This window comes from Triticum dicoccoides, chromosome 1B (assembly GCF_002162155.2).
Source record: "Triticum dicoccoides isolate Atlit2015 ecotype Zavitan chromosome 1B, WEW_v2.0, whole genome shotgun sequence".
NCBI classification, from domain to species: Eukaryota; Viridiplantae; Streptophyta; class Magnoliopsida; order Poales; family Poaceae; genus Triticum; species Triticum dicoccoides.
Window position 1 is genome coordinate 452,879,031 of NC_041381.1, and position 15,423 is coordinate 452,894,453.

General features: G+C 44.4%; 1 protein-coding gene across 4 annotated transcripts; it reads left to right on the plus strand.

Annotated features, from left to right (window-relative positions):
- Positions 1-5,689: 5,689 nt before the first annotated feature.
- LOC119340692 lies at positions 5,690-13,111 on the plus strand. Of its 4 annotated transcripts, none has more exons than XM_037612622.1 (6): positions 5,690-5,776; positions 8,990-9,296; positions 10,634-10,941; positions 11,016-11,069; positions 11,453-11,859; positions 12,430-13,111. In XM_037612622.1, the coding sequence occupies exons 2-6, from the start codon at positions 9,019-9,021 to the stop codon at positions 12,772-12,774; spliced, it is 1,392 nt and encodes a 463-aa protein (XP_037468519.1). In that variant the 5' UTR covers positions 5,690-5,776; positions 8,990-9,018; the 3' UTR covers positions 12,775-13,111. The 4 variants fall into 4 exon arrangements, with proteins under 4 accessions (XP_037468519.1, XP_037468525.1, XP_037468531.1 ...); XM_037612628.1 differs by having other exon boundaries at positions 5,693-5,781; XM_037612634.1 differs by lacking the exon at positions 5,690-5,776 and adding an exon at positions 7,495-7,908 and having other exon boundaries at positions 11,456-11,859.
- The last annotated feature ends 2,312 nt before the right edge of the window (positions 13,112-15,423 follow it).

The window sequence follows — 15,423 nt, forward strand, 5'->3', positions numbered from 1 at the left end:
GGTATGTATTATTTCCAATAAGTCATTAGCTCGCTCCATTGTTCCGGAGAACGGAGTTTTAGTTATCTTGCCCATGAGGCTTGGTTCGCAAGTATCAAATGATTCATAATCAAGTGATTCGAAAAGTCCATCCGCATGGAGTTTCTTCATGCACTTTACACCAATATGACCTAAACGGCAGTGCCACAAGTATGTTGCACTATCATTATCAACTTTGCATCTTTTGGCATCAATATTATGAATATGTGTATCACTATGATCGAGATTCAACAAGAATAGACCATTCATCAAGGGTGCATGATCATAAAAGATATTACTCATATAACTAGAACAACCATTATTCTCCGATCTAAATGAATAACCATCTCGCCATAAACAAGATCCAGATATAATGTTCATGCTCAATGCAGGCACCAAATAACATTTATTGAGGTCAAAAACTAATCCCGAAGGTAGATGTAGAAGTAGCATGCCGACGGCAATCACATTGACCTTGGAACCATTCCCGACGTGCATCGTCACCTCGTCCTAAGCCAATCTTCGTTTATTCCACGGCTCCTGTTTCAAGTTACAAATATGAGCAACCAAACCAGTATCAAATACCCAGGCGCTGCTACGAGCATTAGTAAGGTACACATAAATAACATGTATATCAAATATACCTTTGTTCACTTTGCCATCCTTCTTATCCGCCAAATATTTGGGGCAGTTCTGCTTCTAGTGACCACTCCCTTTGCAGTAGAAGCATTTAGTTTCAGGATTAGGTCCAGCTTTGGGCTTCTTTACGGGAGTGGCAATTTGCTTGCCATTCTTCTTGAAGTTTCCTTTCTTTCCCTTTGCCCTTTTTCTTGAAATTAGTGGTCTTGTTAACCATCAACACTTGATGCTCTTTCTTGATTTTTACCTCCGCGGATTTCAGCATCGCGAAGAGCTCGAGAATCGTTTTTGTCATCCCATGCATATTATAGTTCATCACGAAGTTCTAGTAGCTTGGTGATAGTGACTAGAGAACTGTGTTAATCACTATCTTATCTGGAAGATTAACTCCCACTTGATTGAAGAAATTGTAGTACCCAGACATTCTGAGTGCATGCTCACTAGCTGAGCTATTCTCCTCCATCTTGTAGGCAAATTGCTTGTTAGAGGTCTCATACCTCCCGACACGGGCATGAGTCTGAAATACCAATGACAGCTCTTGGAACATCTCATATGCTCTATGGCATTCAGAACATTTTTGAAGTCCCAGTTCTAAGCCATAAAGCATGGTGCACTAAACTATTAAGTAGTCATCATATCGAGCTTGCAAACATTCATAACATCTGCATCTGCTCTGCAATAGGTCTGTCACCTAGTGGTGCATCAAGGACATAATTCTGTGCAGTAATGAGGATAATCCTCAAATCATGGACCCAGTCCGCATTATTGCTACCATCATCTTTCAACTTAGATTTTTCTCTAGAAACATATCAAAATAGGGGAGTTATATCGCGAGTTGTTGATCTACAACATAGATATGCAAAACTATAAGACAAAGTTCATGATAAATTAAGTTCAATTAATCAAATTACTAATGAACTCCCACTTAAATAAACATCCCTCAAGTTATCTAAGTGATACATGATCCAAATCAACTAACCAATGTCCGATCATCACGTGAGATGGGGTAGTCATCAATGGTGAACATCTCTATGTTGATCATATCTACTATCTGACTCACGCTCGACCTTTCAGTCTCCAGTGTTCCGAGACCATGTTTGTACATGCTAGGCTCATCAAGTTTAACCCAAGTATTCTGCATGTGCAAAACTGTCTTACACCCGTTGTATGTGAACGTAGAATCTATCACACCCGATCATCATGAGGTGCTTCAAAATGACAAACCTGGGCAACGGTGCATACTCGGGGAGAATACTTTTATCTTGAAATTTAGTGAAGGGATCATCTTATAATGCTACCGCCGTTCTAAGCAAAATAAGATTCATAAAAGATAAACATCACATGCAATCAAAATATGTGACATGATATGGCCATCATCATCTTGTGCTTTTGATCTCCATCTCCAAAGCATCGTCATGATCTCCATCGTCACCGGCTCGACACCTTGATCTCCATCGTTGCGTCGGGGTCGTCTTGCCAACTATTGCTTCTACAACTATTGCTTATGCATAGCGACAAAGTAAAGCAATCACATGGCGTTTGCACTTCATACAATAAAGAGACAACCCTAAGGCTCCTGCCGGTTGTCGATATTACAAAACATGATCATCTCATACATCAACATATATCACATCACGTCTTGACCATATCACATCACAACATGCCCTGCAAAAACAAGTTAGACGTCCTCTGCTTTGTTGTTGCAAGTTTTACGTGGCTGCTACGGGCTTCTAGCAAGAACCGTTCTTACCTACGGCAAAAAAAAAACAACGGTGATTTATCAAGTTTGCTGTTTTAACCTTCTTCAAGGACCGGCCGTAGTCAAATTCGATTCAACTAAAGTAGGAGAAACAGACACCCGCCAACCACCTTTATGCAAAACTAGTTGCATGTTAGTCGGTGGAACTGGTCTCATGTGCGTGGACATGTAAGGTTGGTCCAGGCCGCTTCATCCCACAATACCGCCGAATCAAAATAAGACGTTGGTGGTAAGAAGTATGACTATCACCACCCACAACTCTTTGTGTTCTATTCGTGCATATCGTCTACGCATAGACCTGGCTCGGATGCCACTGTTGGGAAACGTTGCATGGAAAACAAAAAAATTCTACACACACGCAAGATCTATCCATGGAGATGCATAGCAATGAGGGGGAGAGTGTGTCTGCATACCCTCGTAGACCATAAGCGGAAGCATTTAGTAACGCTATTGATGTAGTCAAACTTCTTTAGGATCCAACCGATCGAGTACCGAATGTACGACACCTCTGCGTTCATCACACATTCAGCTCGGTGACGTCCACGCCTTCTTGATCCAGGAAGATGACGAGGTAGTTGATGAGTTTCGGCAGCACGACGGCATGGTGACGGTGATGGTGATGCTATCTCCGCAGGGCTTTGCCTAAGCACTACGAATATATGACCGAGGGTGTAAAGGGTGGAGGGGGATGCCGCACACGGCTAAACAATTGTCATGGTTCTATGTGGCGCCCCCTCCCACATATATATAGATGTGGGGAGAGGGAAGAGTCCAAGGGGCGCCCCAAGTTGGGCTGAATCCTACTTGGGGTCTTCCCCAAGCCTCGCCCCTTCCTTATTTGAGTGCGGGAGGAAGGCAGGAGGAGGAGGCGCCCCCTCCCCTTTCCTTTCTCTCACGAGGAGGGAAAGGTAGGAGGGGCCACCCCTCCTCTTTCCTTCCCTTAGGGCCGGCCTGCCAAGGAGAGGGGCACGCCAGCCCCCTAGTGGGCTGGTATGTGCCCTCCTTTGGCCCATTAGGCCCATACACTTACGGGTGTGTCCAAAACCCCTTCCGGCTACCCGATGACTATCCGGTGCACTCCGAAATTCTTCTGGTGTCCGAATACCATCGTCCTATATATCAATCTTTACCTCTCAACCATTTTGAGATTCCTCTTCATGTCCATGATCTTATCTAGGACTCCGAACAACATTCAGTCATCAAATAATATAACTCATATAACACTATATCGTCAACGAATGTTAAGCGTGCGAACCCTACGAGTTCGAGAACTATGTAGACATGACCGAGACACCTCTCCGGTCAATAACCAATAGCGGAACCTGGATATCCATATTGACTCCTACATAATCTACGAAGATCTTTATCGGTCGAACCTTATGACAACATACATAATTCCCTTTGTCTATCGGTATGTTACTTGCTCGAGATTCGATCGTCGGTATCTTCATACCTAGTTCAATCTCGTTATCGACAAGTCTCTTTACTCGTTCCATAATACATCGTATTGCAACTAAATCCTTAGTCGCTTTGCTTGCAAGGCTTCTTATGATGTGTGTTACCGAGAGGGCCCAAAGGTACTTCTCCGATACTCGGAGTGACAAATCCTAATCTCGATCTATGCCAACTCAACAAACACCTTCAGAGATACCTGTAGAGCATCTTTATGGTCACCCAGTTTCGTTGTGATGTTTGATAGCACACAAGGTATTTCTCCGGTATTCGGGAGTTGCATGAACTCATGGTCAAAGGAACATGTATTTGACATCCAAGAAAGCAATAGCAATAAACAGAACGATCATATGCTAAGCTAATGGATGGGTCTTGTCCATCACATCATTCTCCTAATGATGTGATCCTGTTATCAAATGACAACACATGTCTATGGTTAGGAAACCTTAACCATTTTTTATCAACGAGCTAGTCTAGTAGAGGCTTACTAGGGACACGGTATTTGTTTATGTATTCACACATGTATTTAAGTTTCCGATCAATACAATTCTAGCACGAATAATAAACCTTTATCATGAATAAGGAAATATAAAATATCAACTTTATTATTGCCTCTAGGGCATATTTCCTTCACTGGGATCTCCAGTAGGACCTGCGGGACTCCATGCTTGGGGCCAGCTTTGTGTAATGAGCGTATGCCACATGATTTCAAGGATCCTCAAGGTACCCAATTTTACAGCAGATCTGGAGCCGGTTGAGTGGATTGAAAGTTATGAGTTAGCCATGGATATGTTGAAAGTCAGCGATGCAGTTTGTGCTGGTTATCTGACAATGATGTTGGAAGGACTGGCACGCACGTGGATGAAAAATCTACTTGCTAATTCCATCAACGCTTGGGAGGAACTAAAGGAGCGTTTTATCAAGAACTTCCAGGGAACCTACAAGAGCCCAATGACGATTGTTGATTTGGAGCAGTGCATCCAACTTGACGGCGAATCAGCCCATCACTGGTTGCGCCGAGTTACAGAGATTATCCACTCATCCGACAACATCTCGGCTGCTCAAGTCGTCCTGATCTTAGAAAAGAACTGACAGTTTCAACCTCTCATTCAGAAGCTTGGCCATCTCAAGAGAAAGGTGAAAGACATGGGTGAACTCATGGATGTTTTAACTCGGTATGCCAAGTCTGATAATACGAAAGATCCAACTTCAGATGACGAGAAGTCTGGCAAGGGCAAGAAAAACACCAGCAAGGGTCAACAGAACAACAAACACAATAGTGGTCAGGGGCACAGTGGCAACCATAGCAACAAGTGCAAGAATACTGACAGAGGTTCAGATTTTGTCACCAACACAAATACTAGCTTCAAAAACCAGCGTCGAAACAACATTTCTAGGAGACCTTATAATGGGAACCGACCTCGTAACTACGAGGAAGCCCTCAAAGCCCCATGTCCCAAACACGGTTTTGATGGAAAGCCAGCGAATCATTCACCCTCGAGACGTCACTGCAAACGTCACAAAGACCTAATATGGTAGAAATTAAATCCGCACGCGATTCCCCCACCTTTCGGTTCCATAGAGAGATCCGAGGCGAGGGAACCGGCGGCGGAGTGGACGGAAAACCTAAGCTCTCTTCGGCGTCTCTAGGGTTCACCTGTTTTGATCATAAATCCCATCTATATAATAGGCACGTATTAAAATTTTCCCAAAATGAAACAAGAAATTAAGTGGTGATCCTGCTGTAGAGCTCGGCCCGGCCCATGTAGCCCTAACTTAATAAAACCCGCTGGCTGCTGCTTCCCTCGCTCTTCCATACTTCCCTACTCACCAGCTGACGGCGGCGCCGCACGAAAGGAACGAAGCGCCTCTCGCTCCCGCTCGCCGCCTCCTCCGGCGCCGCTGTAGGTCAGGTGCCTTCCTCCCCGCTCCCTCCCTCCTCCCGGTTAACTCTGCCGTCCTTCTTTGTCGCGTACTCCCCCCATTCACATAGCTAGCGCTGGCGGCTGGCGGCGATTCCAGCTCGCTCGGCGCGCGTCTCCGGAGCCGGCGGCGGCGCGGGCGCTCCTGTTCTCGTGCGCATTTGCTGTTAACAAGTGAGGATCCGAGCTACGGGAGACCTCTTTCACCCTGCGAATTCAGGTTTGGTTGCGGTTATTGCTCCTGTTCGATAGGAAACGCCAGCAGCGAGCTCTAGCTTTGCTGATGTCAGGTTGCTCTGGTAGCAAATATACTGCTGCGGCTATGCTAGCAAAGGTCAGTTCTTTGACGCCGGCCGTTCTTGTCGCTCGCCGCCCTAGTCGGCTGCTCGGATGGCAAGCTTCCGACGATGCTTCCATACCCCGGTCGGTTTGGTGCCTGTTAACATGTCATGTGAGACGGATAGGCTTTCTGACATGTACATTTGTGAAGAATATGCTTGTGAAGGTTGCAAGTTCTGTTATTAGGCAAAAACTGCTTAGAAATTTATAGGTTTCGATCCAGAGCTAGTTTGATCGATGTCGCATGTCTAGGAGTGGTTGGTTCTATCTGAAGCGCACAAGAGATTCTGCGGCCTGCGTTTGTACTGCTATTGCCGGCTTCAGCAACCAGTGGAGATTTCAACATCGTGGAATTTGCCGGTTGCCGAATTCGGTATCTTTGTTTTCGCTTATTTTGATAGATTCATTGCCTGGTGTCTTCGATCGATAGCTATCGCTTCATTGTAGTGGAAGCATTGCTTATTGTTTACTTCTCATTGGATTATTATTTGGTCATGCAATTCTACCATGCTTTACTTTTACATAAGTTTCTATTCTAATTTGTTAGAACATTTGAGAAATTATGGCCACATTATCCTCGAGTCATGGCTCATTGCCTCTGGTGCATCTCTATGGTGCCGAAGAAGCTCTAAAACCAAAGTAGATTGGAGCAAGATTTTTTTTTCTCTGAAAACATAAGAATCCAGTGACCGACCATGGTTGGGCCCTTTGGAGTGAGATTGTTTTAGCTAGGGGAACTTGAGAATGGTGTGTTTGTTTAAGGGGGATCACTTTAGGGGGCCTTTTTTTCTTTTTTTTGCTCTCCAACTATTTCCCCTATAATCTCCTCCGTACTTTATTTTCTTCTCTTTTTCGTATTAAAAAAACTAGCACAGGCGAACTCTAGGCTATGACAAGGTTTGGCTATCAGGGTGATGAGCTCTGGTGAGCTCCCTCGAGGTCCGACGATCGTTGTTAGCGAGCTCGCGGCGGGCTGTGAGCGAGCTCCGGCGGTGTAGGAGCGGGGTACTTTTTGCATACGTATAGGAAGAAAATGAGGTGTGAAGTGGGGGTCCCTACTTTTAGGAGGGTACAGTGTGTGTGCAGGGTTGAACTTTCTCTAACACAATTCATACATTTTTTGTCTAAAAAAACCAGTCTGTTTTTCTACTTGTTTTTTCGCTGTGCTGCACAGTGATTAAGTTTTTTTTTGAGACAAAGGTTTTTTTATTGAGGGGTCTCTGCTTCGGTTAAGTTTTTTTTTTGAGGTAACCCTGCCTCTGAAGTACTACGGGAGGATATGTCCAAGAACAGCCCAACAAGGCCCATTAGGGTTGTATCAACCCCCTCACTTTGGTCACATCTGGTTGTACCCCACACCGTTTTCTATTCCTTCCCACTTTTGTTTTCTCCCGCGAGCAGCTCGTGCGACAGCTGAGCTGCGGCCGCCGCCGCCACACTTTGCTTCGCTGTGAGCAGTCCCGAGCGAGAGCCGGTGGGGGTGTCGGCGAGGCGCGCGAGGGTCTGGCAGCGAGGAGATCGCCGCCGCTGCAGCCTGGTGTGCGCGCGCTCCAGGCTGCTCCGCCACTCAGGCACCGGGTTGCAGATGCCGCCATTGCTCCTGCTAGGCTGCTACCCTCCGTCGCCAGCCGTCCGCGCTGCTGCTGCCACCTTCGCCGCGCACCTGACCGCGCCGCCGCCCGGGAGTCGCCCCACGCAGCCGTGTCGTGTTGCCCTCTGCCGGCACGCGCGGCAGACGCCGCCTTTGACGTCTGTCTTTCTGGCCAAACGCATTCCTCGGTTAGTTCTGCGAGTTGACTCCTTACATTCCGGTTTACGAATCAATGGAGGTGCCCTCCGCGAGCGCAAGTAGTAAGCTATACTTCAATTGCCAATTATTTCAGTCGTCATATTCTAGCGATGGGGGAATAGTAAATATTTCACATTCCCACGAGGCGGTGAATCAAGAGATGTGAGAAATACAAATACAGTAGAAAATTAGTTCTACTGTTATACTCGGATAGACTACTTTCTTGTGCACATCATTCCATACTCTGGTAAATATGGCATGAGCATGCACATCACCTGAGTCAAGGGATGTGCATTCCTTCTCCAAAACATTGGTAGATTAGAAATCCTCTTCAAGTGTAGTATAAACTACCGGTATCAAGAATGAAATGAATGAATCTCATGGAGGAAACCCAAGTAACGGCAATGGTCATGATATATTCTGTTTGTTACTCTAACAACGTGGTGTATAATTTTCTGCAGCACCGTTTGTGATTCTTTTTGAGGCAACCTTTGTAATCCACCAAAGATATTGCCACCTGCTTAGAATATACTCCTTCCGTTCCATAATTATTGTCAGTTATGGAACGGAGGGAGTATTGTTTATCAGTTATTTGCTCTTGTGGTAAAGTAGGTGACATATTACACTTTGCATCCTTGATCGCAGGGTCTTTGGCTGAACTTAATCCATTTCACACATTGTTTCATTACTAAAGTTGACATATACATAATTGATCGTCACAGTTTGAATAAGTTACTTTTTGAAAGTGGTACCTTCGTGTAGATTTCAACTACAATTTGAAGATGTAGTGTGTTGTGATATGAAACTATTTTGGTAGATCATATTATTTCTACATGTAGGCATTCTGGCCATCTCTTTGGAATTTTCTCATATGGGACTATTTTGGCAACTATTTACAGTGCACTTATCATTTGGGTTCTGAACATTTTCAGGTGTCTCACAAATTTACCATGGATGATTTCAATTTATGTCTACTAAGAAAATTGTTTTTCCTCATGCAATGCACTTTGCTCTAAATGTTATCATGATTTTTTTTTGCTGAAAACCCTTATGTTCTCTTAATTTAAGCAGAGCATACAGAAGCTAAAGTCAACCTTAAAATGGAGGATGCTAATGCAGTAGTAGATTGGAATGTTGACATTATTGGCCCAGATGGTGGTAGCGGTGCTTGCCGCAAATTGGCAAAAACTGAAGACCCCGATGCCACTGAGTGTTCAAGTTCCTTTGGGGACACACTATCTGGATCTCAGGATGATGCAAAGCCTTCAGAGATTAGTGACATTGAAGTAGACTCACCATTCTGCCGATATCCTCATAATGGTGATGCTGCTGCACTCTTGGATGCAGCTGCTGCTGACAATTTGGATAGATTATTGAAGTAAGTTGTTTGGGTAACTGATTACCTCCCTACCTTGTTTTTCTGCCTTAATATAAATGTCAAATCATGTTTTCAGCAGTCGCTCATCTCGTGATAGACTCGAACAGAATGAAAATTATGCTAGAAGCAAAGTTACTGAGTTACTATACTCATTTGAGCTGTAATCGCTCTTATCTGGACGGTATTTTTCCCTCTGAAAATTAGCCAGAAAACTTCTTATCTTGAATGTCTAATGTGAGACATGAATTTGTGGTACTTAATATGCCAAGCAATTGTTAGTTTGTCTACAGTTTGAAAGGAGCATGATGTTAGCCAGTGAGAAATTAAGAAATTCTGAATAAAAGGCATAGTAATTAGATAGAGTCAGCTGAAGAACAGTAATATGCTACACATGTTTGCTGTAGGCAGAGACTAGTTTAGGTCTTCTATCAGTTCAGAACGGGTTGGAAGTGCATACCCTGAGGAACTTATAATTCATAAGCAATTTACGAATTAGTAATTTGCAGTTGAAGTTCGCATGTGCAGTTCCTTGTATATATATTTGGTGCTATTAGTGCATGAGCTTGATTCCCTATCGAAGGGCTATGTTCCTTCATCGAACTCTTTTTTGACTAGTTTCTAGACTTCATCTTTTCTAGTCAGAGCATTCGTACTCCAATATGTTAAAGTCCAGTGTCCACTTGGTGCGCACCCTCCACAAGGTGTGGGTCCATGCAGACATAGCACCCTGCTTGCACATTGTCTCCCCTTGTTGTAAAGGGGTTGATCAGGAGGTACTTTTACTTTTAGAGCAAACTAAGCATTATATACTAGTCACTTTAGACTTTTAGTGTGGCCCATGTGGGTACTATGCCATGCTACAACTATGTAACCATATGAGCCACATGGTTCAGGCTGCAAAACAAGCCAGGTGCCACTTTATATTTAATACCCATCTATGTAAAAATTCTTATAGTGATAAAGAAGCATGTCTTCGGTCTGATGTAATTGATTCCTGACAGTGGGACTTAACAATATCACAAGTGAAATGTTTACTCTTCTGTCCAACGCACATGCTGGCTCTAGTTTGTGATATTTTTGTAAGCAAGTAAATTGATTAAAGCTGATGCCTTTCCCAAACCCTTCTCCATCAAGCTAAGGCCCTTGCAAGTTTGATGATGCCTGTACTTTAGATGTATAATATGCCACTCAGTTGTGTGTATGTTTCTAGTTTTGTAGCAATGCCTTATTTCTTGGATTCCTATCTGTGGTGTTATCTCAGTGGTCTTACTATTAACTTGTGGCGCAACTGCGCAAAGCATATTTGAGTATTTAACGCAACTTATCATCCATTGCAGAAAGAAAAAAGTGACTGATCATTGGAGAAGCTATATCAGCCCATTAATGTGGAGATGCCAATGGTTAGAGCTGCGGATGAAAGACTTGCAATCTCAAGTATCCAGATATGACAGGGAGCTTGCAGTACTTAAACATGAGAAAGAGTTGCAGACAAAAATGATTGAGTTGGACTGTTCCTCGTCGAGATCAGTGCCCTTCTCTTCTCATTGCTGCAGGAAGACTATGAAGAGGAAGAAGAGAAAGAGAAATGAGGAGAAAATCAATGCTCCCTCATACATCGCAACCCACACCATATTGTCTTATTATGGTAACCATTGTGTTCTACTTCACACAATTTATTACAATCTGCCCTAGTGAGATCTCATTACAATCGTCCTGCAGAAAAAGAGAAAACGGAAGGTGATGGCCATTCTATCGACGACAATGGAAACTTAGGTAACACTGGCAATTGCTTCATGATTTGAAAACAAATATGGTCTCTCGAACACCTAAATGCTAGTGATTGTATTGTTCTACTTTCTGAATTCGTTTTCCTAGTGCTTTTGTCCAGAAATAATGCGTTGCATACTTATAGAGCACAAAGACGCTGTTGGTTGCATCTTGTATAGAAGAAAAAACTCATTTCCTGCTTACGATAATAGTAGCACTCTAGATATGATGACTCAAGTAGTAAAAGTTATAATCATAATTGCATGTCAAGGTCAGTTTAACAAGAAACCATACATATTGTAATCAGTGCTCTGTTTGCTGGAAATAAATAAAAATGATTTGTTTTATATGTAGCAGATGAGTTCACAGAAGTTTTTCTGACCTTTCAGCAGATGACAGCACAAAAGGAAATAATGATGCTGACTGGCTACTCGGTAATGGAGACGATGCTACTGTCGAGCAGATTCTTGTAAGCATTCAGTCTGTTCAAGACAGGGTTTGTAGTCTGAGATCAGATCTCAAGAAAGCAATGGCCAAGAAGAGTAAGGGGCTTCTCCTTAAAGTCAACACACAGGTCAATGGCGCACAGAGCTCTAATTGCTCACATGGAAAAGGCAAAGTTACTGAGATGCCTGAAATATCACCTCAAGATGCATCGGATTGTGATATGGGCGATACGGACATGCCCGATAGTGCTGTCTCAAGCTATGGAGAAGCTAACAATATGGATATTTTTGAGAGCACGATGAACCTATTGTCAGTTGAAGATCCAGATAAAATTGGTGAACTACACCAGGTAAGCTACCACAACTCTTTTATATCACGCCATGACAAACTAATTCGTCCGCCTATTTGGAGGAGCTTGAGCTCCAACCTCTACCACCCCACCCCTTCAAGAGCCAAAACTCTCCACAACAATGTTTCTGGTTAACTTCTCATATGCCATAGATTCTACACTATACACTTCAGACAGGTTTGACAAACCTTGACATTTCCAAGTGGCTAACAATCCATGTTAGTGAATTGAGTAGGTAAAGGCTAACAATGATAGGTTGTCTACTGAAATATTTTAAACATGATCACTAATGGGATTTGATGCGTACTAAATCATGGGTAAGGCTTAAAAGTGGCAATTTTAAAGAACTGTGTATTTGAAGGAGATGAAACCCAAAAGAAAATCGTTGGGGCGTAATCTTAGCGACACGCCATATTGGAACCGGGTGTGGTGTCAAATGATGTTATGGGTTTCAGCTCTAGCCTACCCCAGCTTGTTTGGGACTAAAGGCTTTGTTGTTGTTGTTGTGGTTGTTGTGTTGGTGTATTTGGAGGAGGTCAACTCTTTACTGTTATCTTGCTTTGCTTACAGACTTCGGAAGATGTATTGATCGACAACCAACCAGCTGAGGAAGGGTATCAAAATTTTGAGGTGATCAGTCACCCATGCCAGCGACTACGGGTATCAGTCAAGAGGGAACAGGTACCTGTCAAGAGAGAAACTGTAGCACATTCTGAGGATGAGAGCGTCGCCGCCCCCATGGCGGTCGTCAAGGAAGAAGGCGGCACAACCTGGATGGGCCTCCAGGGGATCTTGAAGCCCTGCTACACGGGCAAGAGAAAAGGGAGGAGGCCGAAGATTCTAAGGCGCGGTGGTTCATCATCTGCTCTCAGCTCATGGAGGAGCGCCCGGACTCGAAAGAAGAGGAAATCGTAGATGCAGATGGTCTCAGTGAACACACCCTATCCTCTGGCTTCAGTTCTTCCGTTTGATTAGATGATGATGACGGCAACTGCACACTCCTTCTATCTGACTGATGACATTTTTCGCGGAGCCAGAAGAGAGTGATGGAAAATGGTGCTCTATGGCTTTCAGCCGCGAGGTGCTTGTAAACCTAGCAATGTCTGTTTCTATTTCCTTTGTTGTTGTTGCGTGTGGTCTTTGTTCTGAAAGAGTCAAAACTTTGGTTGTTACAGTGTAACTTTTGAAAAGGCTTTCCTGCAATGCCGTTTTATTTTCAGACGGGCACTTGCGCGCCAACTCCTTGATTCTACTGAACAACACATTTTTGCCTGCAGTTTAAAAGAAGAAAACCACCGAGTTCAGACTAATGGAAAACTTTTCGAAATAGGAGATGTGTGCATAATATTGTTGGACGGCTGAGATCCTTAACAGTTGAGTTGTGTTGTTGCATTGCATTGGAGTTGGAGGGAAGATGACCAGCAGCAGTGCTCTGAAAACATAGCTCATTTCGTCCGTATAGTGGCAGCCGGCAGACGAGCAGATGCTAATGGCACAGCAACAATTAATTTGATGCTCGCGCCAACAGGGAGCAACGAAGTGTTATAGGAACTTTGGTACCGACAGGAAAATTTATAGCGTATGGCGACATGCTACGGGGGCACATCGACCCGTTCCGTGGCAACCACACGATTGGAGAAATGTTTTTTTTAGGGAAACAATTGGAAAAATGTTTGTTGAACTGATTCATGCTGGACACAGAACGGACATGAAAACGTGAAACATGAGCAGTCTATTCATCCAGTCCAGTACGGCGAGTACCTAATCTCGAGAAAAAAAGAGTACTGCAACGTGTCTGCCTTGCGTATCTTTGCCGTGGACACGAAAAACACATGGAAATAATTCAGGACTTGGGCGCGAACAAATTATTACATATGCGTGCGCAAGCTCTCCGGCTTAGAGCATCTATAACCGAGCTCGGCAAATCCGGTCCTTTAAACGTTCGCAAACGTGTCTGATTATGAACCCAAGCAGCGCTGGGTGGCTCCTCAAATATCATGATTGCACAACTTCATTCCTTGTATGAAAATTTTAAATCCATGCACGTCAATCATATAGATGAATATTATATGTAAAATAACATTTGTTCATAGAAAAAAGTCAAACATAAAATTTATTCAAAGTGCATAATTCAAACATTAAACTCGCTGGTTTCTGTAGAGAGAATATTTGGTGCAACTCAATTGTATTTCAGGGAGTCGGTCACAATATATACACATGATGTCTTGCGTGGCAAGGAAACTAATCCTACCATATCTCTAGGAGTCAACTATACAAGGCTAGAGAAGATAGGAATAGCAATACAAATATGTCACGTTCAACACAAGCATCGGCGTCGGCGATGCAAAGACTGGAACGGAACTCCTGGAATGCAGCGGTTGGAAGCCCCTTGGTCATAATGTCGGCAAACTGTTGGGTGGTCGGTATATGAAGAACACGGAGCTGACCCAACTGAATCTTATGGCGAATGAAGTGAACATCAAGTTCAATGTGCTTGGTGCGCTTATGCTCCACTGGATTCGCCGCGAGATAGGTGGCCGAAACATTATCACAGAAAACCACCGTAGCTTTCGGGATCGAGACCCGAAGTTTGCCAAGTAGTTGACGTAACCAACATGTCTCGGCAACAATGTTGGCAACGACACAGTAGTCAGCCTCAGCACTCGAGCGGGAGACGGTGGGCTGCCGCTTAGAGGACCATGAGATGAGAGAGTCGCCGAAGAAGACGCAATATCCCGACATAAATCGTCGAGTGTCGGGGCAACCGGCCCAATGCGCATCAGTGTAAGCAAACAACTCGGTGGAGGCGGAGGCACGAAGACGAAGACCAAATGTTGGTGTGCCACGAATGTACCGGAGAATGCACTTGACCAACGACCAGTGAACATCACGAGGCGAGTGCATTTGCAGGCAAACCTGCTGCACTGCAAACTGAATGTCTGGTCTGGTGAGCGTGAGGTACTGAAGAGCACCAACAATACTGCGGTAGAGTGCGGCATCCGTGGCAGGTTGTCCAGCAGTGGCAGAGAGCTTCGGCTTGGCCTCGGCAGGAGTGGCAGCAGGTTTGCAGTCGGTCATGCCAGCACGATCCAAGAGATCAAGAGCATATTTTCCTTGATGAAGAAAAAATCCAGAAGAGTCACGACGCACATTGATGCCGAGGAAGAAGTGCAATGCGCCCAAGTCCTTAAGCCGAAACTCGGAACCGAGGCGGCCAATGATGTCGCGAAGTAAGTCCGCATGAGAGGCAGTGATGACGATATCGTCAACATATAGAAGAAGCATGGCAACATGATCAACTCGATGAAGCACAAACAACGATGTGTCGGAGGTGGTGCTGCGAAAACCGAGAGCAGTGAGGAATGCTGCAATGCGTTGATACCGCGCACGAGGCGCCCGCTTCAGACCGTAGAGAGACCGTGATAGTAGACAAACATCGTCAGGCCGAGTGGGATCAACAAAACCAGTAGGCTACTGACGTAGAACACGCTCCTGAAGATGACCATGGAGGAAAGCATTGTTGATGTTGAGCTGATGAACAGGCCAGTGACGAGAGGCGGCGAG

Excerpts from the sequence above, each read along its gene's own strand:
- LOC119340692 (XM_037612622.1), top strand. The coding sequence starts at position 9,019 with ATGGAGGATGCTAATGCAGTAGTAGATTGGAATGTTGACATTATTGGC. Across the intron at positions 9,297-10,633 it reads AATTTGGATAGATTATTGAA|AAAGAAAAAAGTGACTGATC; the intron begins GTAAGTTGTTTG and ends CATCCATTGCAG. Across the intron at positions 11,070-11,452 it reads CGACGACAATGGAAACTTAG|CAGATGACAGCACAAAAGGA; the intron begins GTAACACTGGCA and ends CTGACCTTTCAG.